The 26,890-nt window shown below is 38.6% G+C and overlaps 3 protein-coding genes across 4 annotated transcripts in view; 2 read left to right on the top strand and 1 right to left on the bottom strand.

Annotated features, from left to right (window-relative positions):
* Positions 1-12,652, bottom strand: part of LOC127653378 (major vault protein) — a 30,590-nt gene extending 17,938 nt beyond the window's left edge. The window contains exons 1-8 of the mRNA XM_052140050.1: positions 12,515-12,652; positions 8,968-9,132; positions 8,327-8,522; positions 7,599-7,722; positions 6,331-6,462; positions 3,655-3,749; positions 2,521-2,757; positions 1,809-1,934 (exon numbers count right to left, since the gene is read on the bottom strand). Of these exons, the coding sequence (XP_051996010.1) occupies positions 1,809-1,934; positions 2,521-2,757; positions 3,655-3,749; positions 6,331-6,462; positions 7,599-7,722; positions 8,327-8,522; positions 8,968-9,104 (1,047 nt within the window). The 5' untranslated portion in view covers positions 9,105-9,132; positions 12,515-12,652. The remainder of the gene's footprint in view (positions 1-1,808; positions 1,935-2,520; positions 2,758-3,654; positions 3,750-6,330; positions 6,463-7,598; positions 7,723-8,326; positions 8,523-8,967; positions 9,133-12,514) is intronic.
* A 4,193-nt stretch (positions 12,653-16,845) lies between these two features.
* Positions 16,846-25,351, top strand: LOC127653383 (prohibitin 1). Its single transcript, XM_052140058.1, has 7 exons — positions 16,846-16,900; positions 18,590-18,692; positions 19,546-19,707; positions 21,761-21,903; positions 22,085-22,201; positions 22,287-22,382; positions 22,854-25,351. The coding sequence occupies exons 2-7, from the start codon at positions 18,608-18,610 to the stop codon at positions 23,064-23,066; spliced, it is 816 nt and encodes a 271-aa protein (XP_051996018.1). The 5' UTR covers positions 16,846-16,900; positions 18,590-18,607; the 3' UTR covers positions 23,067-25,351.
* Positions 25,352-25,368: 17 nt separating this feature from the next.
* The window catches only part of LOC127653379 (zinc finger protein 652-like), a 32,227-nt gene continuing 30,705 nt past the window's right edge, over positions 25,369-26,890 (top strand). Inside the window, exon 1 of one of the 2 annotated variants that reach the window (XM_052140051.1) lies at positions 25,369-26,005. The gene's annotated coding sequence lies outside the window, so the exon portion shown is untranslated. The other variant, XM_052140052.1, reaches the window with a different exon arrangement.

The following is a 26,890-nucleotide window of genomic DNA, read 5'->3' as shown; positions in this document are numbered from 1 at the left end:
TGGTCCGAGAAGGACAGCGGGCTACAGATTCCTCTTCACGGCATTGAGCCTGTCAGGAACACACCTGCTGGTTTTTCCTTCGGCGCAGGTTTCGCGCTGAAGCGGACATGGCTTTCACTTGGGCCACGATTTATGTGTCAGAGATGCCTTCCACAGCATTGCCGAAAAGGTCGTCAGGCGATACTGGATCTTCGTGATTGTTAAAAAGACATGTCGGTCCAAAACCACCAGAGTACTCGCTTTTCCGATGGCCTGCATGGTTGATTTTTGTAGCATGCAGCAACAAGTCTGTAGCGATGCGCCATGCTATGAATTACAGAGCCATATAAGCTCGTCCAGCCAGCACAAACGTCAGTCGACATGGCTAAGAGGGGTGGTCAGGGCAGGACTTCCATCCCACAGTGGTAGTCGGGCAGAGATGGGCTGCAACCAGCTCTTCAATAGTGGTCAGTGGCCTGTGCACATTCCTTGCCCTCTCTGTGGGAAGGGGTGGCAACATCCTCCGTGGAACATTCGCATTTTTCTGATTCTGCGAGAGACATGGTATCATCTCCACGCTTCAGAACTACCGAATGTGACAAGACCATGCTCTCCAATAGAGGGCTGGAGTTCGTCACATGCATACTGCACTGGCGAGGATTCTGCGTAAGAAGATCGAGGGGCTCATGGGACTTGCAAGATCCTCCTCAGATTCTTCCATCTCTACCTCGCGGCCCCATCGTGCGTCCTCATGTGGTCCCTCAGAACTTAACACAGAAGAGGCGGATGGGAGGGTGTAGGAGGCGATATCGTCCCTGGGAGGGTGCAGGAGGCGGAATTGTCCCTCAGAACGCCATCAGAGCACCTGGACACGTACAGTACATGCAAGCGGCTCTTTTTAGAACTTTTAACATCCCGTGGACTAATTTATATATAAAGGATACAGCTCCTGCCGGAACACTGCGGATAGTGGGTAGGAGTCTTGCTGAGGCACTGTTGTCAAGGAGACAAGCAAAGAACCCATTGCCGCCGGCAGGGCAGAGAGAATCTTAGCCGGAACACTGCAGGGGGCAGGTGAGCCTTGCGCTGCAGGTGCAGAGAGTCAGGCGACAAATCGTCCTTTTGCATCTGCAGGGAAGTCCCATCCGCTGAAGGGTGTATGTCGTCCTTTTGTACAAAGGCATTCACTTGGTCAGTGTTACAATTTTGCTTAACAGTATTTGATTACTGATCTAGGAATAGTGCAGTATTCCACATTCATTTTACAGCATAACCTTTCTTTCAGTGTATTTCCAGGTTTATTTTAGATTTTGAATCACAGATTTTCAATGTGGTCTCAGATTTTTGACGTATATACTGTATACATTTCAATGCCAACTGCTACAGAGGCATGTAAATTCAAGTCCAGTTCACAACACAATAAGGATGAGGATGCCTTTTTTATCATGTACAGTAAACCTAAAGATAAATGCCGTTTTCTAGAATGCTGAACATGTGTTTGTTGCTGGGGAACAGTCATAATAATCAGTGGGTACAAAGGGACAAAGCTAGTATCTTGCAGAACAGGTAACATTGTTAACCTAGGTAAATATAATCCACCCACTCACTGTTTGTCTTCTTTTGTTTCACAATCTCTGTTCATTTAATCATTCTCCACCCTACCACTTCACTATACTTCAGTCCAGTTTTTTTGTCTGTACTAATTTTCACCCTCTTTCTTTCTCTCCTTGTCACTTTGCATTTTGTTTGAATACTATTTAAATTAATTGACTAGTTAGTTAGCAAGTCATTTTAGTACGTTATAATGGATAATCAAGTGTGTCAGATACCCCTTCAGTGTCAATGAAGGCCTCCACGGCACGCAGCACAAGTCCCTCCTCTTCAGACAGCACGTACACATCCTGAATGCCGTTCTCCAAATGCTCACCTGGCCTGAGGAAGAATGACCGTTCACCCTGTGTGAGGAGGAGAGAGACAGAAATTGTTCAAGTAAAGAGTTTGCCATGGTCAATGAATGGTCAACTTCAAAATGAATGAATATTCATTGGTTCTTTAGTTAGGAACCTAAATGCATGTAGCTGTTTTAACAAGAATTAAAAAACTAATTGTTTCTGTCCTAGATGCTGATTGGTCAATACAGTATTCCAGATATGCACAATATAGTAACAGCTATGACATGAAACAAAGGTTCACTGTACTGTATCTTATTATTGATTGTATAAGTTTCTTAACACAGTGGTTCTCAAACGTTTGTTTGACAAACACCCCCCTTTCTTCATTCCCTTATTCCATTCCCTTTAATTATTATGCATGATTAAACGCCCCCCATTTGTAACCTAACGGCACCCTCTCTACTAATTTGCTCTCAGTACCTCCTGGCATCCTTTGAATGCCTCCGTTGAGAACCCCTGGCTTAACAGAATGTTTTAATAAAAATTGGAGATTTATTCTACATTTAATTAAACAGCATTCAGTATAATAAGGAGTTTTAGTAAGATGAACCCATATGCTCTATAATTGTCCAGTAACTCAAACATTCACCTTCACCACTCGCTTCTGTCCAAGCTGAGGTTTTCCATCTGCCCCAACAGGGTCCAGAATCACACAGTACTGCCTGCTGTTTAGAGTCGTCACATCGACCACCCCGACAACCTCCTCAGAAACAGAGGGTATATGGGCTTCTCTATCTGCCACGGTTACCAGCCACTCTTCTCCAGTGCGGCGGTCCCGGTCTCCGGTGTCACGGAACGGTCGAATAGCTCGCACATGCAAAGCTTTCTAAGTAATCAAAAAGACATTGATCATTAAAGGAATAGTTCACCACCTTTCTTCCAGATATCTATGACTTTCTTTCTTCTGCAGAACACAATTGAAGAGTTTTAGAAGAATATTTCAGCTCTGTATGTCCATACAATGCAAGTGAATGTTGAAAAAAAAAGTTAAGCACAAAGGCAGCATAAACGTAATCCATAAAACTCAAATTTTCACTGTACATCTTGACATCTGCAGTCTATTTGGAGATCATGATTTCAAGCTCGATTCCTAGCATCTAGTTTTGGACCCCATTCACTTGCTTTATTTGGACCTACAGAGCTGAGATTTTCTTCTAAAAAACCTTTGTTTCTGGTCAGCAGTATGCATGAGGGTGAGTAAATGATTTTGGTGAACATTTTCTCTAAGATTGCATCCAAGGTGTTCCCTTAAGCTATGGCTTCATTAGTTAAGAACTTACATCCATTTACATCCAAGGTTAATTACCATGTTAACCTTTTCACTAAACCAATTAACCCTCAATATATTGTTGCCTGTCCATTTAATTAAATAGTTCACCAAAAAAAAAAGAAAATTACGTCATCATTTACTTACCCTCTTGTTATTCCAAACCTGTGTGACTTTATTTCTTCTGTTGAACACAAAAGGAATTGTTGGGGACTAAGTTTGTCACCCTTCACTTACATTACATCTTCTTTCCATACAATAAAAGTGAAAGTCATAGAGGTTTGGAACAATATGAGGATGAGTAAATGGCAAAATAATTTTCATTTCAGGGTAAGCTATCCCTTTAAGTAATAACAAGTTCAGATAATCTGGAAAAGAAAATATGAATGGGAATTACACCGAAAAATGGACCAAGATACAGAGAGAGAAAGAGACAGGAAGTGAGAGGGAGGGTACCTTGTCTGTGAGGATGAAAGCGTTTACAATGTCCACAACTTCTTCATGAGCTCCAGGCAGGTAAGCTCCCACCTTACTCACCTGCCATTCCTCACCTGATACAAACACACACAAACACACAATTTTCTGGCATGTGTTTCAGAGTGTGCATTCAAAACACCAACTATTCAAAGGTTTGCGTTAAAGGAATAGTTCACCCAAAAATGTAAACTCTCTCATTATTCACTTTCATGATTCAGCAGAACACAAATAAAGATTTTTAGAAGATAGAGCTCTGTCAGGTCCTTATAATGCAACTATATGGGTGCTAGCACTTTGACAGTCCAAAAGTCATATTTAGGCAGCATAAATGTTATCCACTAGACTCAATCCAATCAATAGGGCTGGCTATCAAGTTCGATATATTTTAGGCACCAACCGAATTGCCTCTAAAAAATAGAGTATGGAAAAATGTCTTGTCGTTCGGTACCAAATTTCGATACCTAAAGGGTTAATCTCGTCAATGTCAGTGATAAGCATGTAGCATGTAGCATGCTAGATGTGCCCAAATCTAAAAGTGCTGGTATCAGAAAATGGTTTGAGTTGCAGGGCTGAGAAAGAATGTTACTTTTCTATATTACAGAGAAATACTAAACCATAATAATGAGCCTTTAAAATATTATTTTTACAAGCGCACGCATGAAGCGAGCCACAGCGACACCGGGAAAAGCGGTACTGATCCTGAATGTGTAGGAAAAACCAGCAAGAGACTGTCTGAACATTTAGTTAATTTATAGAGAGAAATGCACATTCAGGTTGAGCAAACAGACAATGATCTCGGGATCAATGATAGTCAGAGTGATCGCCAATTACTGATACCTTTGACCATGTCATGACGATATTTGGCTCGTTTTCCTGTTAATCTATTCAATTATTATTATCATTATTAGACTATTATTATTATCAAATTAATATAACAAATAATTTGCCCATAGACACAAAGACACACATTTGAAGAAACACTCTTTATTATATGATTAAGTACAGATGACAGAAAAGGCGTATATGGGCATATATGACGCGCTGATGGCGTGCAGTCTCATGGAACACACACATCTAAGGATCTCACACTGTTTCTGCCTTCCGATTTTTATTTTTATGAGTGCTGCAAATGACCTCAGACATCTCAGTTCAGGAGGTGCTTTGAGTTCAGGTCACTTTATTTCCACAGAGCAGTTTATTTTGAACGCAACTCTGCAGCCTGTAAAATAATACAAACTATATAAAATAATACAAAATCACGTTCACCTCAAACCATGATTTATATTTCAGTGATTATTATAATCATTATAAATATAATTTTTACATTTATAATTGTTTTTATAAGTAATTTTCCGCCTCCATGTTTAGACGGATTCTTGTCTGACGGTAAATGGAAATGTGGTTTTATATATATATATATATTATTTTATCACTTCATTATTTATTTATTTGCTTTTTCGTTTCGTTTGGAGTGCAATTTGAATTTAGAAATGTATTTGATTTAAGTTTTTCATTTTTTGTAATAAATTATTTCATTTTCAATGCAAAATAAATAAAGCAAGAATATTCACTAATCGCTCAGCCCAGAGGTTTCAGATATAATTGACTATATATATAGGGAACTAAACAAATTTATTCACACACATTACATATTTTCCTGGATAACGAAATACCAGACAGGTAGAGAATGCACCAATGAAGCTTCTTTGCCAGAGAGATGTTGACAACTGTTGTAAAGCCATCTTTCAAAAAGTTGAACACCACATTTTAAATGCACTTGTTTTATCCAGTTTCATTTGAACTTTAAGTTAACATAAATACAAAATAAAGTTCAAAGTTTGAAATCAAGGTGTCTCGCTTTATTGTATAAGCTTAACCCTAACCATGTTTACCAAAAATGATCCCGTAGTACCACCTAGCGTCCAACCAGTTCGTCATCAAGTTTTTTGTTTTTCTCGACCAAAGTATCAAGGTATCGGTATCGAAAATATTTTGACGATACCCAGCCCTATCTATAAATGATGTATTCTAAAGCAAATAAATAAGTTTGTGTGAAAAATAAATAAATAATGAATACTCTATTAACTTTTAAAAAGCACTTCCTGCCAGCAGTTGACACGAAGCGTGATGTAAACGCGTCGGCGAGTTCATGCGAGAATTCGGAAGCAGCGCTTACAACAGAAGAACGAACGTCACGCGAGAGTTAGGCCATTTCAAACAGCATCAGAACTCTGGATGGAAGCGCCAATTTAATGTTAAAAACGTTTTAATTATCTAATTTAATTATTCTTACATAAACCTATCGATTCACTTCAGAAGACATTCACTGATCGACTGGAGTTGCATGCATTAATTTTATGCTGCTTAAATATGACTTTTGGACCATCAAAGTGCTGTCACCCATGTACTTCCATTATAAGGACATGACAGAGCTCTATCTTCTTCCAAAAATCTTCATTTGTGTTCTGTTGAAGAAAGACAGTCATACACTTCTGGGATAACATCAGGGTAAGTGAATAAGCAGAGAATGTTCATTTTTGGGTGAACTATTCCTTTAAAAACATATATTGAAGTATACATTTCTGTCAGTGTGTAAGATCTTTGTATTGTTAGTTTGTTCGTGCACAAGTAGGTGTGAGTCAGTGTCTCTTGTACCAGTAACTCTGCGGACTCCACTTCGGTCCAGACCCTCTTTACGGGCTCTGAGGCGAATGGCCTGATTCTCTCTGATCACCGTTGCCTTTATGACCTCCAGAACTGCCACCTCCTTCCTGGGAATGTAAGTCCCTGCCAGACATAAGATGCTCACCAATTTAGAGGTCCAACACATGCTTTACCATAAGATGGCATGTCATAAAGAACATCCAGATGATGCAACATGTTAGATGCAATGCATTATACTTTATACTATGCGGTTTAGATGTTGTTTTTGTTTTTTTAAATCCCATCTTAATGGAACAGTTTACCCATTAATTAAAATTCTCTCATCATTTACTCACCTTTATGCCATACCAGATGTGTATGACTTTCTTCCTTCCACACAAAAAAAAAGAAGATTTTTTTAGAAGTGAATGGTGACCAAAACTTTAAAGCTTCAAAAGCAAATATAGGCTGCATAAAAGTAATCCATATGACTCCAGTAGCGATCCAGTAGTTTTTGGGTGAGAACAGACCAAAATATCACTCCTTTTTCACAATAAATCTTGACATCAGCAGTTTGCTGGGCGATCATGATTTCAAGCTCGATTACACTTCATAGCGCCATCTAGCCCTCTGTATATGTGTTAAGCACTAGGACGTGTAATCAAGATTGAAATCACAGTCATGCCTAGAGACTGCGATGGCAAGATAAACAGTGAAAAAAATGAGTTTTGATCAGTTTTCACCAAAACCAACTGGATCGCTTCAGAAGAAATTGATTAAACCACTTGAGTCTTATGGATCGCTTTTATGCTGCCTTTGTGCTATTTGAAGCTTCAAAGTTTTGGTCACCATTAATTTGCAATGTATGGACCTACAGAGCTGAAATATTCTTCTAAAAATCTTTGTGTTCTAGCAGAAGAAAGAAAGTCCTACACATCTGGGATGGCATGAGGGTGAGTACATGATGAGAGAATTTTCATCTGTGGGTGATCTTTCCCTTTTATTTTAATATGTTACCCAGTGGCTAGATGCATATTGCTGAATAACCACTTCCCCTTTCATAACTGGTTATCTACTTCATATTTGACTGGCTTTCATTTAACAGCAATAATACTATGTATAAGTGAATGCGTGAAGGGGAAACTCTTTTTATTATTATATGGTCTTCACACTTCCTATGTGTGAAACTGAAAAACAATAAAGAACATTCTTCTCTTCACAGTTTGCCCCTTATTTGCTTTAAGAAGGTGCAATGGATTCTAGTTGTTCTGGAGTTGTACCTGGACCCTCAAACAGCCACTCGTCTCCTGCAACTCTCTTCTCTCCTTTCTCCTCTTCAAAGTCCAGAAGGGCCTGCAGACGCAGGGCTGTATCGGGGTACACAATCTGCAGCGGTGTCACATCCTGTGGAGAAAGAGACAGAGACTCAATATGTAATAATAAGAACATGTAAAAATAAAAAATAAATTGATCAATTGTCAAACATTATACATACATTTCTGCATATACATGGTGAAATTATTTCTTTTTCACATATCCCAGCTAAGCTGGGGTCAGAGTGCAGTGTCAGCCATGATACGGCGCCCCTGGAGCAGATAGGTTCAAGGGCCTTGCTCAAGGGCCCAACAGTGGTGTCTTGGTGGTGTTGGGGCTTGAACCCCTGACCTTCTGGTCAGTAACCCAGAGCCTTAACCGCTGAGCCACCACTGCCCATGTAGTTGATAATCATTATTAGGATGTGTAGAAACCTACATATTTACAAAATCGTCTAGTCAGCCAGTTGCCTGAACGATTAGTTGACAACTGTCTTAAAAAAAAACCTCTTAAAAAGGGTGGCACACTCAAAAAACAATATGAGAAGCGATACAACAGACAAAGACATTGGTCTGCATGTGTAGGGCACAAACTAAAAAAAAAATAGAATTAAAAATATATAGATAAAGTAGTCACAAACTGAAAACCAACATATTTCCCAAACTTAATAGAGGCAACATGAGGAACTTCATACTTTTTGAATCTCTTCTCCAGGGTAGAGGGGGAAGGGGTCCTGAGTCAGACGGATCTCCAGGTCAGCATGTCTTAGCTTGGCTTGACCAGATGCATCACACCGAACCCGGCCTTCATCGTCACGAGCGACAGGGTTGAGCACAACACAGTAGTGCCGGGGTGGCACCATGATCATGCGCACTGGGGCAAAGAGAACCCTGGTAGAGATAAAAGAGGGGAACACAGTTAAAGTATATAAGCTATAAACATTCACATAATATCAGTGCACATACTTTGAGCTGACAAAGTAAACTCTGATCATTGTTAGTAGTTTGAAATGTAATGCAAGAACCAATATGTGTGGAATAGAACAGTGTTGCTGACAATAAAAACCTGAATATCATTTGCTTAAGTTGGAAACATTTTAAAATAAAATATTGAATCAGTTTCAGAAACAGATAATTATATATAAAAGCTCTAAATATAATTGTCCAGTAAATTCCCTACTTCTTTCAACTTCTTTGTTCAGATCAGAAATTATATTAAAGAGATCAAATCAGAACCTGCTGAATATGGAATCAGGTTATAAAAGTTATGAAAACTACTACTAATGGGAACCTATACTTCTAAAACGACTTTATTCTACAGCTTCTTTATGGTTACCTCTCATTCTCCTGGCGGATGTAGGTGAGGGGGCCAATCTCCACCCGTGCGATGTTGGTGTTCTGATCCAAGACATGGATGTAGTGGTGGGGTGGAATCCTAATGATTGATGCACCGAGCAGTTCATCGGCATTCATATTCCTACCTGATGGCTTCCTTCACACACTTGAATACAGAAATATGTAGAAGTTAGTGACCAAGCAAATGTTAGAGCAAAAAAGTTTCCCACTTGCAAATAACACACAAAAACTAAAAACACCTTGGGCTCTATTTTTGTATGTGCGCAAAGCACAGCGCTACGTGCTAGGACCTTGCAACGTCTTATCCAATTTTCGTGAGAGTGCTAATTAAAGAGTGCAATTTTCGTGCCATCGCAAAGCACAAGTGGGTAGGAGTTTTTGCGCTTCTGTGTGTGTGGGCACGCAAACTGTGGGTGTATTGTTTGTAAATGAAGTGGCACAATTTGCTATTTTCTTAAGAATTTGGTCCTTGCGCTAAGACGTTTCAAAACCACCTCTTAACCAAGTGCTAACGCCCTTTTCACACATACTCCGTGTGCGGTGCGTATACGGTACAGGAGCAGCACGCGCTATAGTGCTTTCACATATGCTGCGTTTGCAGTGCGCTACTGATCCGCAGTTTCTGTGTGCCACAAAATCAAAAATTGTTTAAGGCATTGAAACAGTATGAAAATTTATTTTAATCATTGTGATTCTTTGTTACATGTAGTTCGAGTTGTTGACAGAAGAAAAGCTATCGCGCTATATCTGTTGCTAATACGGAGAAGAATGAGACGCATTTGGGTTCACTCTGTCTTTTTTTAGGGTTAAAAAATCATATATGATGGCATTTTGCAACTTTTGGGACTATAATCATACTTTTTTGTTTTTCTTGACCCTGTAATTTAGTAGGCTAACGGTAGAACACATTAACTGTAATTATGCTTATATGATGAAATTATTACAGTTTCTTGACAATCTATTTTAATGTGAACAATGCGCTGACACTTTAATTCAGTGCGGTGCAGCACAGCAAAAATAGACTCGGTGCGTAAACGATCGCTGCACTGCTGTATACGCACCGCACCTGGAACGGATCGACGGACTGCATCCGCGTGCAGTGTAAAAGCTCTAACCTGTTAACATGGGTGCGGAAAAAAATACGCACCGCAAACGGAGTATGTGTGAAACGGGCATTAGTCCAAATTCAGTTCCTGCATTTGCAGTCTGGAAATTTCACCAGCAGGTGGTAATAAAGTTAATGTCCAAATTCTGAAAGTACAGAAGGCCAAATAATGTCCTTGATAATTGCTGTTGAAGCAGTTTGTCCAACCAATAAATGAGATTTGCATTACATTTTCTAGAAGTCATGGTTTATTTTTTCAATTATTATTATTATTTTATTATTATGTTTGAGTCACTGCAAAAGAGGCCGGTGGATGGAGAGAGTAAAATGTTTGAATTTGGTTCATTTTTTTTAACCACTTCATTATTTTTATTATATTTTTGTTTCTATTGAAGTGTAATTGGAATTTAGAAATATTTTTGGTTTAATTTTTTCATGTATCAATAAATGAATTATCAAAATCCATGTCGACCGGTGAAAGTGAAGTGCTTGCCGATACAAACACTGTTAATACTAGCCATGATTTGTGTGTCAGTAGATGAAAATTATTAATAATACTTACTTTCTCTGTAATTTACTGGAGCCTACATCCATATCCTGAACCACATTTTCTATGCGTTTCAATGGAACGTGTCCCGTTTAACAAAGACGTACAAAATAATGAAAATCCATATTTTTACTCTTCTAATTCATTGCATACAGTTCATTTACACTACCAAATTCTTATGAATGTACTGTCTTTGTTTATATCGCTGGTGCTTGACAGTGAATGGATTATATAATAGGATGCAGACCGTGCCCGAGCATTTGTGGCCCTATGTTTATTACCACAAGAAATATAATTTTAACTTGTTCCTCTTTTATTTAAAAAAGCAAAACTCACTGTTGCAGTGAGGCACTTAGATTTTTTGGAGGATTTAAAGGCATACTGTGAAGCTTATAATTTTATAAAAGCATTAATTGAGCTGTAAAGTTTTTTAAATTGTCTTTTTTTTGCAGTGGTTTTAGGGTTTACGGTGTCATGGCACAGAGTTGTAAAATTGCATATAACTTTAGACAGATAAGGTTAGTAAGCGATTGTATCACACTTAAATCATGTTGACACACATATTGTTTACGTCTTGTGGCTAAAAATTATTAAACTGAGTATTTTAATGTTTATGGATTGGCCCCATCACTTCCATTGTAAGTGCCTCACTGGAACACAGATTTTTGCTTTATTAAAGAAAAGGAGGCACAAGTCAAAAACACATTTTTTGGTAATCAACATTATGCCATAAAAGCTTAACTTGTATTAAACCTGGAATATTACTTTAAGATTTAAATGTCGATTTCAGTTTCTATTAATTAATGAATGAACATCAACATAAAAGTGGCGTTTAAGGAATGTCTAGGTCAGGAGGACAAAGGTCAGCATGATTAAGTTTTATGAAAGTACACACTTCGGCTCGTTTATCTCCTAGGAAAATTCATGATGACATAGGAGTCAGGTGACATGCTCAGTTCTTCATTTTATTATTATTTTTTTTTACAGATTAGGGACACAATCTGTTGATAAATCCTTGATTTAATCATGTCTAAATGAATCCTTGGTGTTTAGAATAGGAAAAAACCCATGTCAATCAAAACTCTTTTCTCTCTCTCTCTCTCTCTCTCTCTCTCTCTCTCTCTCTCACACACACACACACACACACACACACACACACACACACACACACACACACACACACACACACACACACACAGATCCTTAAAAACGCCTGGCATGTTACACAACACTCACAATCTCTCCACACCCTACTTCAACAAATAATGTCCTCAGTAAAGGCAGGCCATTAGTTGGTCAGCTTAAACAAAAGATTGTGAAGTGCAAATAAATGATACCAGGTACCAGATTGTGCAAAGTCGTGCCACGTTTGAACAGCAACACCCATAACAGCAAAGGCATGATTTGCAATTAAACAAACGATCAGATCTTCCGCATTCTGTGACGTCAGTTTGAGGGGCGGGGTCCGTTCAAGATGGAACAATGCAACAAATTATATTAAACAATACGGAAAGTATCGCATGACGACTGAAGAATTCCCTTGAAGCGTTAGTACGACATAGTCTATTGGCACTATTTTTATTTATCTAATATATTTATCTGATTTTGCGACGATCATAAATACGATCATATGATCGTTGAAATAAAAACTATTTTAGTTCAATCGAGCCCAAAAATACTGCATCATAAGCGAAGGCTGTGCTGAAAAAACAACTGTCATCATTCCTCCTTAATTTCTGCACATTCAAAACCAGAATATTAGAGAAATTTAGCTGTCCAAAAGTGCATATAATTAGTACGTCATGAAGTTATGACTATTATGTTATGTTATTCTTCAAAATACAATTAAGCAAAATAAATGAGTGCCTGACTTACCGTTTTGATTGAATAGGTCCTTAAAACGGCTGTCTATAAGAGGATATGAATGCTCTACACGTCTTATAATAACTCCAGTTGGTGTGTGTCGTTCTGAGCTAAAGTGGGACTTCCTGGAGTGGGATTATCACGTGGTTCTCTGTACCTGGATGTAGTGACATAGCCAAGTGTATCTGAACTGTAGATCGTGTGGTAACTCTAATGCATGGGCCCCAATTAATTTCACCAACTAATTATAGGCATTTAGCTTTTACAATCACTTACCATACCATTTAGATAATTTTTTGTAGCAAACCCAGCATCCTGTTTTAAAATAATGACGTGGAACAAGATAAATGATTTGTCACCCAGGCAAATTCCTTGTATGTGTAAGCATACATGACAATTAAAACTCATTCTGATTCTAGTAAACTTGTGTATAGGGGTCTGTGGTGCTAGTGGTAAAGTGATATTTTGGACAGTTCACAATAACACGTTGTGATATAAGAAAACTTCTCTCTGGGTGGAGTTTTTTTTACAGATTGCTAAATTCTATGACTTCTGTTAAGTACAAATCGATGTTTTGGAGGGGTTAAAGGCAAAATGTGAAGTTGAATTTATAAAAGCACATAAACTCATTGAGCACTTTATTAGGAACACTATGCTCCCAATAAAGTTCCCAACATGGTCTTCTGCTGTTGTAGCCCATCCACCTCAAGGTTCGACATGTTTTGCATTCTGAGATGCTATTCTGCTCATTACAATTGTACAGAGCGGTTATCTGAGTTACTGTAGCCTTTCTGTCAGCTCGAACCAGTCTGACCATTGTCTGTTGAACTTTCTCATCAACAAGTTGTTTTTGGCACCATTCTGGGTAAACTCTAGAGACTGTTTGACATGAAAATCCCAGGAGATCAGCAGTTACACAAATACTCAAACCAGCCCGTCTGGCATTTTTCCTTTTATTTTGTCATTTTGTCAAGATGTGGAAAAGAGCTTGAGCTTCCAAGGTCAAAGTTAAAAGGAATAAATTTAAAGTGACTTTCCCACCATGTTGACAAAGTTAGTAATTGACATTTTAACTTGAAGCGGCTCCTAGACTTTGACTTATCATAATCTTTCTTTTTTAGTTTATATTCATCTGACCTTTTTTTCTTGGTCTGTTTCTCTGCCACCTGGTTTCACATGGTTCATTTAAACATGTCATTGGTGTTACACTGTTAAATGTTCGTGTGATTTAAAAATTATTACTTTTTTTAAATTAATCTTTTTCAATTTAACGGTATGATTTATTGATTTTAGTCTGATCGATGGTGCATGTTTTATGATGCCATTTACACAATCTTAGGAAATTAATCTTTGAAGAGAATTTGTCACTGATGTTATCAGCATTGGTGTTACAGCCTTTGTTTTATTCGTGAAACAAAATTAAAAAATAAAATAAAGAATAAAAATAATGTCAAGATGTTAAATGTTTACTCTCAGCCTTTAAGGGCGAAAACTAAACTGACCTGTATTAACCCTCCTGTGGTATTTGATAATTTTTGACTGAAATAATTTTTTTTATTTAATAAGAATTGTTCCCTTTATCTGAGCAGTACAAGACTCTGTGACTTTTCCACCATTTGCTATCTGAACATACAAAAACAAAGTGGCTTGAGTGATCTAGTTCGTTACAAAAAAAGCAACATCTTTGGCATTCATGGTCAAAAGTGACAGCATTGAAAATTATTGGGAAAGACCATTTTTGATTGGACAAATACAATCAATAAACCAGCCACAACGCAGGGAAAAAAAAACTGACATAAATTACAGGGTGAGACTAAAACATCCTCAGCAAAGCATACATACTAGGGCTGCAACTGTCACGATTCACTGTTGTCTGCCCTGTTTTTCTCCCCTGTCATCTGTTCCCGGACTACACTTCCCATAATTCCCTGCTCTTATCACTGCCAGCTTGTCCCTCCTTGTTCCTCACCTGTGTTTAATGTTCTCATTTGTTCTGTTACGAGGCAGACGAGGAGTGAGGATCTAAATGCAGCTTTTAATGGGGAGATGAACCATAACTCAGAATAAAACAAAAACACAGGGAACTAAGAACAGGGCTTGGAACAAGACATGTATACATTCAACAACTGACAATACTGAACAGAAATCAGGGCATTAAATACACAAAGACTAATGAGAACATTAAACACATGTGAGGAACAATGAGGGACAGCTGGCAGTGATAAGAGCAGGGAATTGTGGGAAGTGTAGTCCTGGAACAGATGACAGGGGAGAAACACAGGGCAGACAACAGTGAATCGTGACAGCAACTAACGATTGTTTATACTTCTGCCAGTGCAGTAAAGACAAAATATACTTACATTCAAGATATATTCTCTGAAGTCTAAATATCGTATATGCTGCTTCTCATGTGAATGTATCTTGTTTTAAAGATTTGTAGATATTTTATCTTATTTAAATATTTAAAATGATATTCAACATTCTCAGATAAATAATTGTTCTTCCGCAGTATTACTCCTAACGTAAATGTTCGCTGTTTTGAAGGAGCTTAAGATATTTATATTGGAAAACAAGTCAAAACAACAACACATCAAAAACGTATTTGTAGCAGTGTTTAATTGGGTAAGACTACTCTCTCGCCTTTTTGTTCACTTCGATACATTTTTAACTGTCTCTTCTTAATAGAGCTGCGTATTTCCGATTTTCTTCACAATAAGATACTCCCCGCAACACATATGTATTATGATTCACTACGTCGCGAGCCATCACGTTCTATTCTACTTGCAGCAAGTGTCCGTGAGGGATGCGCGTCTCCTTGTGCAGTTTCAATCTCTCCCGCTTTGATCAGGTCATTCCACATGGCTCTGACCACACAGAGAAATGTTTTATTGTCGGCGTCGTCGATAATGTCGACTAATCATTTCAGCCCTAATACACACACACACACACACACACGCACACACACACACGAATGAACTGGTGAGACTATTACACAGACATTTCTCAAATAAAACCAATAAATCAGTCACAATGGTAAACATACACACTCAGAAAAGGAAAAAAAAGGGTTAAGACGATAACACACAATGCAGAACACAATTACACAAAACCAGGGCATCAATAATTGGAGCTCAGACATCTTTTGGTCATTGTTGGCATTACAAGTCATCTGTTGTTTTCCAGCTGAAGACAGCAAACTTACACACTCACATTTGTAAAATACATGTTTACTACAGAAAGTTTGAAATTGCAAAATGTTTACTCTGATTCTGTTTTATACTCTAATTAAATTTTCAGAATTTTGCAGATCTTTTCTGTTTCTTGATATTCACTTTCTCAACATTATTTTGCTTTTACATTTTTTATGTTTGAAATTAATTATTGGTAGACAAATGCTTATTCTGTGTCTTTGTAACACCATGACCTGGTTTAATAACAAGCGATTTTAAAATGCTAAACTTTGACAAATAATTGTTTGATAATGTCTAAATATATGTCCAAATGCATATCTTGTACCATAGGAGTACCACAGGAGGGTTACACATTTTCAGAAGCTTTTGATTATTTTGTTACATTATTTTTGTCATGGCAATGGTGAATACCAAGTAACCAAGGTTTTATTGCAATACTAATATCTGTAGTAAGTTATGGCATTTTGGCGTAAACCAAAATGTGGTAACCACCATGGTAAATGTCTGAGTGATACCTATTTTTTATTGGCACATCTAAGCAGGTATGTAGTATTATGTTCAGTACAGAGCAGTAAAGTTGAAACATTAACAGAAATGCTTCAGTATAAAGCAATAACAATATGAAAACATTTAAGAAGAGCATAGTAGTAAATACATTACGTGGATACATATACACATATAGATACATGATATTCATATAAAAACACTAAAATATTACAGTATAAACATAAACTACCAATCCTGGATATATTAGTATTGCATCGTTATTTCTATTACAATTTAATAACTTTTTCTTTTTATTATTGTGAAGGCAAAAAAGTTAACAATTGCATAATTATAATTGCATATACAAAAAGGCAATAACAATAGAAGAAAAGAAGAAAAACTGAAAAAATTAAATAATAAATAAACATACAAAACTTAATATTTGTCCTGGTTCACGGCTCATACAAAAATGTAATCATAATATCTTAAAAAAAAGAACTACTTAATAACTTGTATATTACCGGTAAACCAGCCCTCCTGTTCTCACGCGCTGGACAGTGATAAACCAATGAATATGATCCATACTGACTGGGTCGTCCTCTTCCGCGTTCCTCTATCCAATCAGAGAAGTCTATGTTCAAGCTTCAGCACATGCTCAAACGCCTCTTGTGTGTTTCTTACGCAGGCTCGGGTGGAGGTCACTGGTCCATCAGCGCAGTGGGTGAGTGATCACGTTGTAAGAAACCTACGCTTTGTAGTGTGTACTTAATGGTTTTAAATTTACATACTAAATCCCAATAAGCATAATGTGGCGAAAGAAGGGAAACAAGTGTCTGAATGGAAAAGTTGGCTGCAGGACATGATTGCATGTCAATTGCAACATTAGCAAGTAGAAATCTAGTAAATTAAACTTAACTTCAATGGATTTGTGTTAAGCTTATACTAAGTGTATGTTTATAATATCAGTCATTGTATTAGCAGTTTCTATTTTATTTGGAAAGCGATTTGATTTCATAATTGTAAGGTTGCTTTTCCAATGCTTTGTCAGTGACCATGCCTGCTTTAGGATCAGAATTTAATTTATTGCCAAGTAAGTTTTCACATACAAGGAATTTGCTTTGGTGTTTGATGCATACAATAACAATACACATAGTAAGATAAATGATAGACTATATTTAAGATACAATATATATAGAAAAGGTAAACTGACTGGTTTTAATAGAGCTGTACAGTTGTCCACAATATGTGCAGTTATGTAGGGATGTGCAGAATATGAACCATAGAATGTGCACATGTTCACTGTTCACAGAAAATTTCATAGATCGAGTATAATAAAAAGTGCTATAGACCAGATACATGTTGTTTACATTGATGCAAGACAGACTTGGAAACAATGTTAATGTAACGTGTAGTGTCTATGGGTGTGGGATTAGAGACTGTGTCAGAGGGGACATAGGCCTTGTTTATGAGGCCAGCTGCAGAACAGTAAGAAACTGTTCCTGTGGCATGAGGTTTTGGTCCTAATGGACTGTAGCCTCCTGCCGGAGGGGAGTGTTTCAAAGAAATTGTGTCCTGGGTGGGAGGGGTCAGCCACAATCTTTTCTGCCCACGTTGGGGTCCTGGAGGCATACAGGTCCTGGCGAGATTGCAGCCATTCACCTTCTCAGCAGAACGAACGACACTCTGCAGTCTGCTTTTGACCTTGGCAGTGGCAGCAGCAAACAAGATGGTGATGGAGGAGGTGAGGATGGACTCCATGATGGAGGTTTTGAAGTGCACCATCATTGTCTTCGGCAGGTTGAACTTCTTCAGCTGTTGCAGGAAGTACATCCTCTGCTGTGCTTTTTTTAATTAGAGAGCTGATGTTCAGCTCCCACTTGAGGTCCTGGGAGATGATGGTTCCTAGGTAGCGGAAGCACTCCACGGTGTCAACTGGAGAGCCACACAGGATGATGGGGGTGGGTGGGCGGGCCTCGGTTCTTTCTGAAATCTACGACCATCTTACAGCATTGAACTCCAAGTTGTTCTGAGTACACCAGGCCACCAGATGATCAATATGCCCTCCAGAGATGAGCCCAATGAGGGTGGTGTCATCCGCAAACTTCAGGAGCTTGACAGACTGGTGACTGGAGGTGCAGCTGTTAGTGTACAGGGAGAAAAGTAGAGGGAAAGAACACAGCCTTGAGGGGTGAGAGACCCTCATTCATGTTAGTGTCAAGGATAAAGACAGAATATTGGATTGTTAAAGGAAATAGGAAATGGCAAATTACTGCTCCACTTGAAAGCTAGTGATGTTCTTAAGACATTAAGAAGTGAAAATGGGCCTATTATGTGCAATGTCCACATCTGAAATTATATTAAGTGATGCTCTATGATGTCATAATTAACATGAATATGACTCTCTTGCCAGGACTGTCACATCTTTGCCATGGCGAAACTCTTTGAGTCGATTGGAAAATTGGGATTGGCCTTGGCCGTTGGAGGAGGTGTAGTTAACTCCGCTCTATTTAACGGTAAGGCATGCTCTTTATGAAACTTAAAGGTGCGCTCAGTAATTTTAATCCAATACACTTTTTGTCAAAATTTCCTCACAGTCTGCTAGCTGTTGGTTCTGTGGGTGGGCTGAAATAAATAAAAATCTAGTATTTGTACACAGCACTGGCTCTGTAAATGGGACAAAAACAAAGTGGATCAGACTGAACTACACAACAGTACTCCAGCCAATCAGCAACAGGGGGTGGTTCTTTTGCATGCACATGATGGGGGGGTGGGGGCAGAGTGAGAGGAGAGGAGCGACGGCAAATCTGGCTGAGGAGAACTTTATAAACTCCAAGGAGGACAAATGGCTGAGAAACAGACCAAGAAAAAAAGGTGTAAAAAATATAAACTAAAAAAGGATTATGATAAGTCAAAGTCTAGGAGCCGCTTCAACATCGGCAAGGTATTTCAGCAGTGGTGAGCCCTCCGAGAATTAAAAGTCTCGAAGACGGATGCAGAAGTTTCTCTTTTTCTTCTCGATAGGTGGGTAACATACATTTTACTATGTTTCACAGAACCCATATATGCTGTTGTTTTGATGTTATATTTAGTAGCAGGAGAGTTGTGAGTGTCTGGAGCTGGTGTGCGTAAAACTGTCTCCTGTGCATGAATTTGGGGGGGCGGAGCTTACAAAGGAACACTGAGGAGAGGGGTGTGTTTGTTATGGTAGTTGAGTTTGAATATCAACAGTGTTTCTCAGGAATCGCTGAGTGCACCTTTAATTGCTATTTACACCACACATGGTTGATTTTAAATTGAAAATGACTGTGTTGACTGCTGATGTTCCTGATTTGTAACATCTAAACTGTGTGGGTTTGTGCATTGTAGTTGACGCAGGTCACAGGGCTGTCATCTTCGACCGCTTTCGAGGTGTCCAAGATGCCATCGTTGGGGAGGGCACACACTTCCTTATTCCCTGGGTGCAGAAACCAATTATTTTTGACTGCAGGGCCCGTCCACGCAACGTGCCTGTTATCACTGGTAGCAAAGGTACATCATGCCACATAGACCTACCCCTAATTCTCTGCCTGCTCTTCTTATTCCCTCATTCCATTCCTTCAATTTTTTTTTACATTCAGTTTGTTTACATGCACATTAAATGTTTGATTTTAAGTTGGACGAAAACAATAAATCATCTTTTTAAAATAACATGACAATCCTTTAGACCAACTAAAATTGTACGAAGTTGGAATAACAAACGTTGGTAACATGATTGTAGCTCTGCTTCGTCAAGCATGTATACATGTTAATTGGACCACAATTGGCCTCTGCATGTTCCACATTTAAGACAGAGGTAAGGCCTATTCACACCGTAATTTTTTTCGGTGCGAATGTTCATTCCTAACAAGCTTTTGAATTGGACCAATTAATTCCTATGCCACTATTCAAACCAGATCCGATAAATCCTAAGGTTTTTATGGAGAGTGTTCTGTTTGTATTTTTCTTGCATGCAATATTTCACTATGACTGTCAGTGTAGGCAGAAGAATTGCAGAACCTCACTGCTATTTTTAATGCTAGGATAATATAACAAAGTATTCCTATTATGTTGCTCTTTTCTAACAATGCACAAGAAACCCTGAATTCAATACAAATATGCAATAATAATTTTTTTATCATGCATCATATTTTATACTATACCTATTATTCTTCGTGTACATTATTCCACATGTATTTATATCACTGTACCTTATGTAATATTATCCAGGCATTATAAAAACAGATGTTGGGTTCAGCAGTTCGTTTGGAATCCACTCATACTAAATATATGTGCAAATATAAAGACACAGCAAATATTTATGCAACAGCATTCTTTCCTCATCTCACTCTCATAAAAAACACAATTCTTTATTCCTCAAAATGCCTAAAAAAAGAACATAATGAAACAGTTATCCCAAATTATATAAATGCTTTAACAGCATTCAATATACTATATCCAAAAATGATAATTCTTTCATGATTTACTCACCTTTAAGCCATCCCAGATGTTTACATCTTTCCTTCTTCAGCAGAACCGAAATGAAGATTTTTATTTGCACATTTCAGCTCTGTATGTCCATACAATGAAAGTGAATGGGTGCCATGACGCTGCTGGCTGTTTGACAGTCCAAAGGCACATTTAGGCAGCATAAATGTAATCCGCATGACTCCAGTTGATCAATGAATGTTTTGTGTTTGAAACTCGTGTGAATGTGCCATTGCGTTTGTGTCACGCGACAAATCCGTGATGGGTCTGGTAGCAGGAAGTGTTTTTTGAAAAGTTAATAACGTTTTAATTATCGGTTTATTTTTCACACAAACCTATCGATTTGCTTAAGAAGACATTTATTGTTGAACTGGATTCATGTGGAGTTCTTTTATGCTGCCTAAATGTGCCTTTTGGACCATCAAACAGCCCAGCAGCATCATGGCACACATTCACTTTCATTGTATGGACATACAGAGCTGAAATGTGCTTGTATAAATCTTAATTTCGGTTCTGCTGAAGAAGGAAAGACATACATATCTGGGAAGTTGAGTAAATAATAAAGGAATTATAATTTTTGGGTGAACTAATCCTTTAATCTCCCACATTGACAGCTGAATGCTGAAGGGTCCAGGGAGGAAAGGAGTACAAATATGTTTGTAGAACAGTAAGAGCAACACCTACTGTAAAGGGGTGAAATTGTTTTTTGTTTAATTTTTTATGGCCTTTGTGTGAATAGACCTTTTGTCGGAAATTTGTCACGGATTTGATCTAGTCTGTATAGCAGCTTAAATTTGCCAAGCACAGCCCACTTAGACAGGAAGCCATCTAACTGATATGAAAAGCAATCAACCATAATAAAAGACAGACATGGGGAAAACAATCATTTACATAATGGAGAACACAAGGACAAATGAGGGGAAATGTCCATAGTCCAAAACAAAATAATTCCTGTTGTATCTCAAAAACTGTGCTTGTAAACCTCTCTCTATGTCAAGATTTTTTCCCATTACTTCCACTATATTTTGCTTTTTTAAATAATTAAACTGCCTAATGATCTTTCTTTTGTCTCTCTCAGATTTACAGAATGTGAACATCACCCTGAGAATCCTTTTCCGGCCAGTTGCTGCACAGCTGCCAAGGATTTTCACCAGCATTGGAGAGGACTATGATGAGAGAGTGCTGCCCTCAATCACTACTGAAGTGTTGAAAGCTGTAGTGGTGAGTAGCACATTGCATTAAGTAGATTCTTGCATACCAGTAAACTTTCAGTTTAAAAAAAAAACTCCAGGACACAATGAAAGCTTAGTGATCAAGGAGACATTGTTTAAAAAAAAAAAAAAAAAAAAAAAATGTAAATGCAGTTGTGTAGATATGAAAGTACATGTGTGAATTTCCACAGGCCCGTTTTGATGCTGGCGAGCTCATCACTCAGAGAGAGCTGGTGTCTAGGCAGGTCAGTGAGGATCTGACAGAAAGAGCATCCACCTTTGGCCTTATTCTTGACGACGTCTCCCTGGTAAAAATCTTTCCCTTTTCCTATTTTATATTTAGCTTTCTAGGCATGTGTCCAGTGTCTTACCCTTATGTCTTTCTCCCTTCAGACACATCTGACATTTGGCAAGGAGTTCACAGAGGCTGTTGAGATGAAGCAGGTTGCACAGCAGGATGCAGAGAGAGCCAGATTTGTCGTAGAAAAGGTAAGTGAGCCTCAAAGTGAAGAGTTGATTTGCATGCAAGTCAAATAAACATGCCATTAACTGAATCAGGAAGTTGGGGCAGGACATATCAAAGGGCTTTTTAGTAGCCAGCAGCCATCGCAGACATGATTTGCTACTTGCTATTGTTTGTCACAGGCAGGTGGTATTAGGACGTGAAGATTCTCATTCTAGAAAGTATTTTATTGGACAAACTTTAAACATGAGTACATTAGCAAAGCCTCAAAGCTAACAGACATGAACGAAAAAGTAACAACTTGAACTTTAATTTCATCGGGTCTTCAAGTGTGTGGACTATAGTGCTATATGCAGCAAAAGGATAGAAGCATATCAGGCCCATGTGTGTATAGAAAAAGTATTATCACTGTATTTTAGAATATTTATGGGTTTAAACTGGGTTTTTCAAAAGCAACAGGTGATGTACTCTTATCTCTGTCTTTCGCTCTCTATTAGGCCGAGCAACAGAAGCAGGCAACCATTATATCAGCGGAAGGAGACTCCCAGGCTGCTCTGTTGATCGCTGATTCTCTGGCAGTAGCTGGTGATGGTCTGGTGGAGCTGAGAAAGTTGGAGGCAGCTGAGGACATCGCATTCCAGCTTAGCCGCTCTCGCAATGTCACTTACCTCCCAACTGGACAGGGCACGCTCCTGCAGTTACCGCAGTGACCGGGAAACTAGATGCGCACACATACACTCACGTCACTTCTGTTCTATGTTTGGCTGCATTAGGAAAAGTTGATGTCTGTAGAACACATAAAACGATGTAATCGTACTACATGCAAACTTTAAAGAGACAAAGATACCTTGTGTTTTTCTCTCTTTTAGTCCAAGTCCTCTTTCTCTTTTCTTGAAGGTGTGGACTGCCACCAGGTGGTTTCAGCAATTGGAAAGAGGAAACAATTGGGAAGAGTCTGTGTAAATGTGCTGAAGACATATATAAATCTGTAAATGTTTTGACATTGTTTGAAACTCGTAAGCCATTTCAGTCGTATCGAAGTGTTGAAGGCAAGTTTCTCCTTACAGAAATTTATCTAAACCAAAATAATCTAATTTTTGACACCTTAAAAAGTGTCATTGGTAGTGAATGACACACAGACTGCACCCTCTCCATTTGTGCGCTGTGGTGCTAGATAGTTAAAAGATAATTCCCAGATTTCCCACCCACCCTCTGCTTCTGCATAGTATAGTTTGTGAAAGGAGGAGCACCCTTGCATTCCACAAGGGGCAAATTGATAAAATAATCAGTAAACATTGATTAATTTATATTAAGCCACAAAATAAATATATATGTGTCTCATTTCTTATGGCAATTTGCATTTCTAATTGAAACAATGTTTTTATTATTACTATTATTGTGTGCCTTGTGTTTTAATTCCTGCTTTTTGTTCAAAATGAGTTCCCGTTTTGGAGCTTTCACGAGACTGAGCCGTTAAAAGTAGACACGCCCCCTCTTTATTAAAACCCCGCCGTCCGAAGATTCCGTTGAGACCGAGAGCGTCTTCTCACAGTCACACGACAGAAGCAAAATAGCGCCCTCAGCTGTATCTGAAATGTATTAATCTGAATATGAAATTAAACCTGAATGATCTACTTCATCTACTACACTAGAACGCGAAAAATGATTGACAACCAGTAGGCACATCAAAGTGTTCGGGTTGACTGATCAAAGAATGTTAATTATTTACGTTATTAACATTTTTGTTTGATGTTTACGCTCCAGTGCTGTCATAGAGACCACTGAGATATCTCAGGACACTTATTTCAGGGATATCTTTCAAGGGAGCAGGAAAATCTTCTAAATCTATAAACAAATCGCTTACAGCACATTTAAAGGATTAGTTAACAAAAAAAAAAAAAAAAGACAATTCAGTCATTGTTTACTCACCACTGTGCTGTTATAAACCTATATACCTTTTTCTTAACTCAAAATGGAGAAATTGTGGATAAAAATTTTGTTCTCAGTGATGTTTACAATCAGTTTGGTGAGAAACAAACCGAAATCAAATGTATTATTTAGTGAAAATGCTCACTGACCGTTGATCTCCTGTGCGTGTTCATGATGGCGCACCAGAGCAACAGTTCATGCTGCCCCTTTGCGACATTGGGGTGTTAAGTGAAAGCTAGTTTTGTTTATCTAAAAACTGGTCCTCCACAGTGATGGCAACAACAGAACACAACACAGCTGCACAGACAACATAACTTACTAAACATGTCTGAAGAGTTTGTAGATGAAGAATGTATTCATTTCTATGCCCAGCCTTATATTTTTTTAACAGGGTGCTCTCAAACAGAAACACAGAGGAGGCTGAAGGCAGCCATTGTCACACCGTGTCCTAACCAGATGACAAACGACACGTGATAAAAGGTAGATTTTCAATGGTAATTAAGAGTTTTAGTCCTAACAAGCAATGATGAGTGATGGTACTTTCTAGCGATCACTTGTTTTCTATTTTCAGCATCGCACTCCATCCGCTGTGAACTGGCACAGGTCCAAAAACGTAAAAAAATAAATAAGGCTGGACATAGAAATGCATAAATTCTTCGACTTCAAACTCTTCAGACATGTTTAGTAAATACTGTTCTCTGTTTTGTGTTCTGTAATCAACCTTGATATCATGATCGTGCCTAGAGACTGCAATGGCAAGATTTATAGTGAAAAAAGGAATTATATTTTGGTCTGTTCTCACCCAATATCAACTGGATTGCTTCAGAAGACAAGGATTAAAACACTGGAGTCTGATGGATTATGTTTATGCTGACGTTATCAGCTTTGGGAAGCTTCAAAGGCCTGATCACCATTCACACTTATTGTATGGACCTACAGAACTGAGATATTATTAAAATCTTTGTGTTGGGGGGTGAACGAACTATCCCTTTTAACTTGACATTTAAAAAAAATGCTTAGATGCTGATTTTTTTCATACCTGGATATGGCACAATAAAGTCTTTGCAAAGCCAATATAACATGTTTCTTTCAGTAAAACAAAGTAGAGTCACTTTTATTTATTGTGCATTTCATAAAACAATGACCTTCCTCTAAAAGTCAGTTCACATTAGGCCTGGATTAATCTGCTGATTAAGACTGCTGTTACAGCTAGTAGCGTTCAATACCTTTTTGATCGTAATCTTGAACTGGCAACTAAACTGCATCTCGTTTCACACATGATCAAGTTAAGAAGTCTCAAAGTGGTTCGCCGCAGGGAGGAAGACGGACGCGCGCTCTAAAGGTTGTCTGGTCTCGCTCTATGAGTACGGGAAGAAGAAAAATATCCGACGCCACGCGCGTTTTAACCTGTGCAGACAGCGGCGGCTCGAGCGCCTCGGATGAACTCGGAGGCTGATTGATGGGCGAGACTTAGGCCAGCCACGTAGCGATGGACTGTAAACGGTAACGGCGGTGGGCAAGGACTTTCTAGTCGCAAACTCAAGCTATTTATGATAGCTGGAGAATGTGTGCTGATGCAAGCGATTGCAAACTGTTCGTAAACACTCACGGTACCAGCCAAGGAGCACTTTGTCTCGAGCAAGAATAAGATCTGTATTTTTATCCGATCCCTACACTACTTGGGGTGCATGGAATGAGGGAGAGGGCGCTCGTGTCTCGGGTGAGTACCCAAGCGAAGAGCTCGCTACAAGTTAAAATCTGCTTTTACATTCATTTTCAACGATGACAGTTGTCCAGCACATGCAAAGAAATCAAGGAAATCCTCCCTAGAACATCTGTAAAGGTATGTTGTCATCGAGTCAAGCCGTGCATGGCACTAGTTACTTACACCGGTCCAATTGCAATTTGCCATTTTGTTCTTTCGTTTTTTTAAGAATAGGTAGGGATCGATAAAACGTTATTGTTTCCCTACCTAATTCCGTTTTGCACACAAACGCGTTAAAACTCCACTTCAAGTAACAGTCCGCAGAATGCATGCAGACATATGGGATATGCAAATACGAATCAGAAAAATCTCTGAAGCAGTACAAATCTGGCGGTTTTGGGATGGAAAAAAAGTGAAAGTCGTCCACGATGAAGATGTTAGCTTGCAATGAGCCATTTGGTTAAGTATGCTTGTTGTCGCCTAAAAATTATTTGGGGTCAAAAGCACACCAAAAAAGTCACCCGAAGAGGGCTTTTCAATTGCATTGAACAATTTGGCGAAAGCCCGTCCAGGCAGCAGCTAGAGTCCAATTGCACGAAGTTGTATGTGTATGCACTGGGACTGTTAGCTCTGCTAGCCGAACGGCCTGCACGCCTGTCGTCCTGACCAACCAATATTTCCTTTAGATTAACCCTTTCTTTGCGTCGCTTTCCTAAAAAAAAAAAGTTACTCTTTGACATTGAGTTGTTGCACACCATTCACTGCTCTCCTAACTATTGAGACATGGAGTGGTCCAACTGTGTTTTATATCAGTATTTTCCCATAATTTTGGGATGGTGTTGAAGTTTGGAGGTGTGTTGTGGATGCGCGCGCTAGGCCCTTCTCAAATACTGCAGCGTT

This window comes from Xyrauchen texanus, chromosome 12 (genome assembly GCF_025860055.1).
Source record: "Xyrauchen texanus isolate HMW12.3.18 chromosome 12, RBS_HiC_50CHRs, whole genome shotgun sequence".
Lineage (NCBI taxonomy): Eukaryota > Metazoa > Chordata > Actinopteri > Cypriniformes > Catostomidae > Xyrauchen > Xyrauchen texanus.
Note: the sequence above shows the minus strand (reverse complement) of the source record. Positions and strands in the feature narration are given on the sequence as shown.

Coding starts and splice junctions, on each gene's coding strand:
- LOC127653383 (XM_052140058.1), top strand. CDS start 18,608: ATGGCGAAACTCTTTGAGTCGATTGGAAAATTGGGATTGGCCTTGGCC. Junction 19,708..21,760: donor TGTTATCACTGGTAGCAAAG/GTACATCATGCC, acceptor TGTCTCTCTCAG/ATTTACAGAATGTGAACATC. Junction 22,202..22,286: donor TTCTTGACGACGTCTCCCTG/GTAAAAATCTTT, acceptor TTCTCCCTTCAG/ACACATCTGACATTTGGCAA.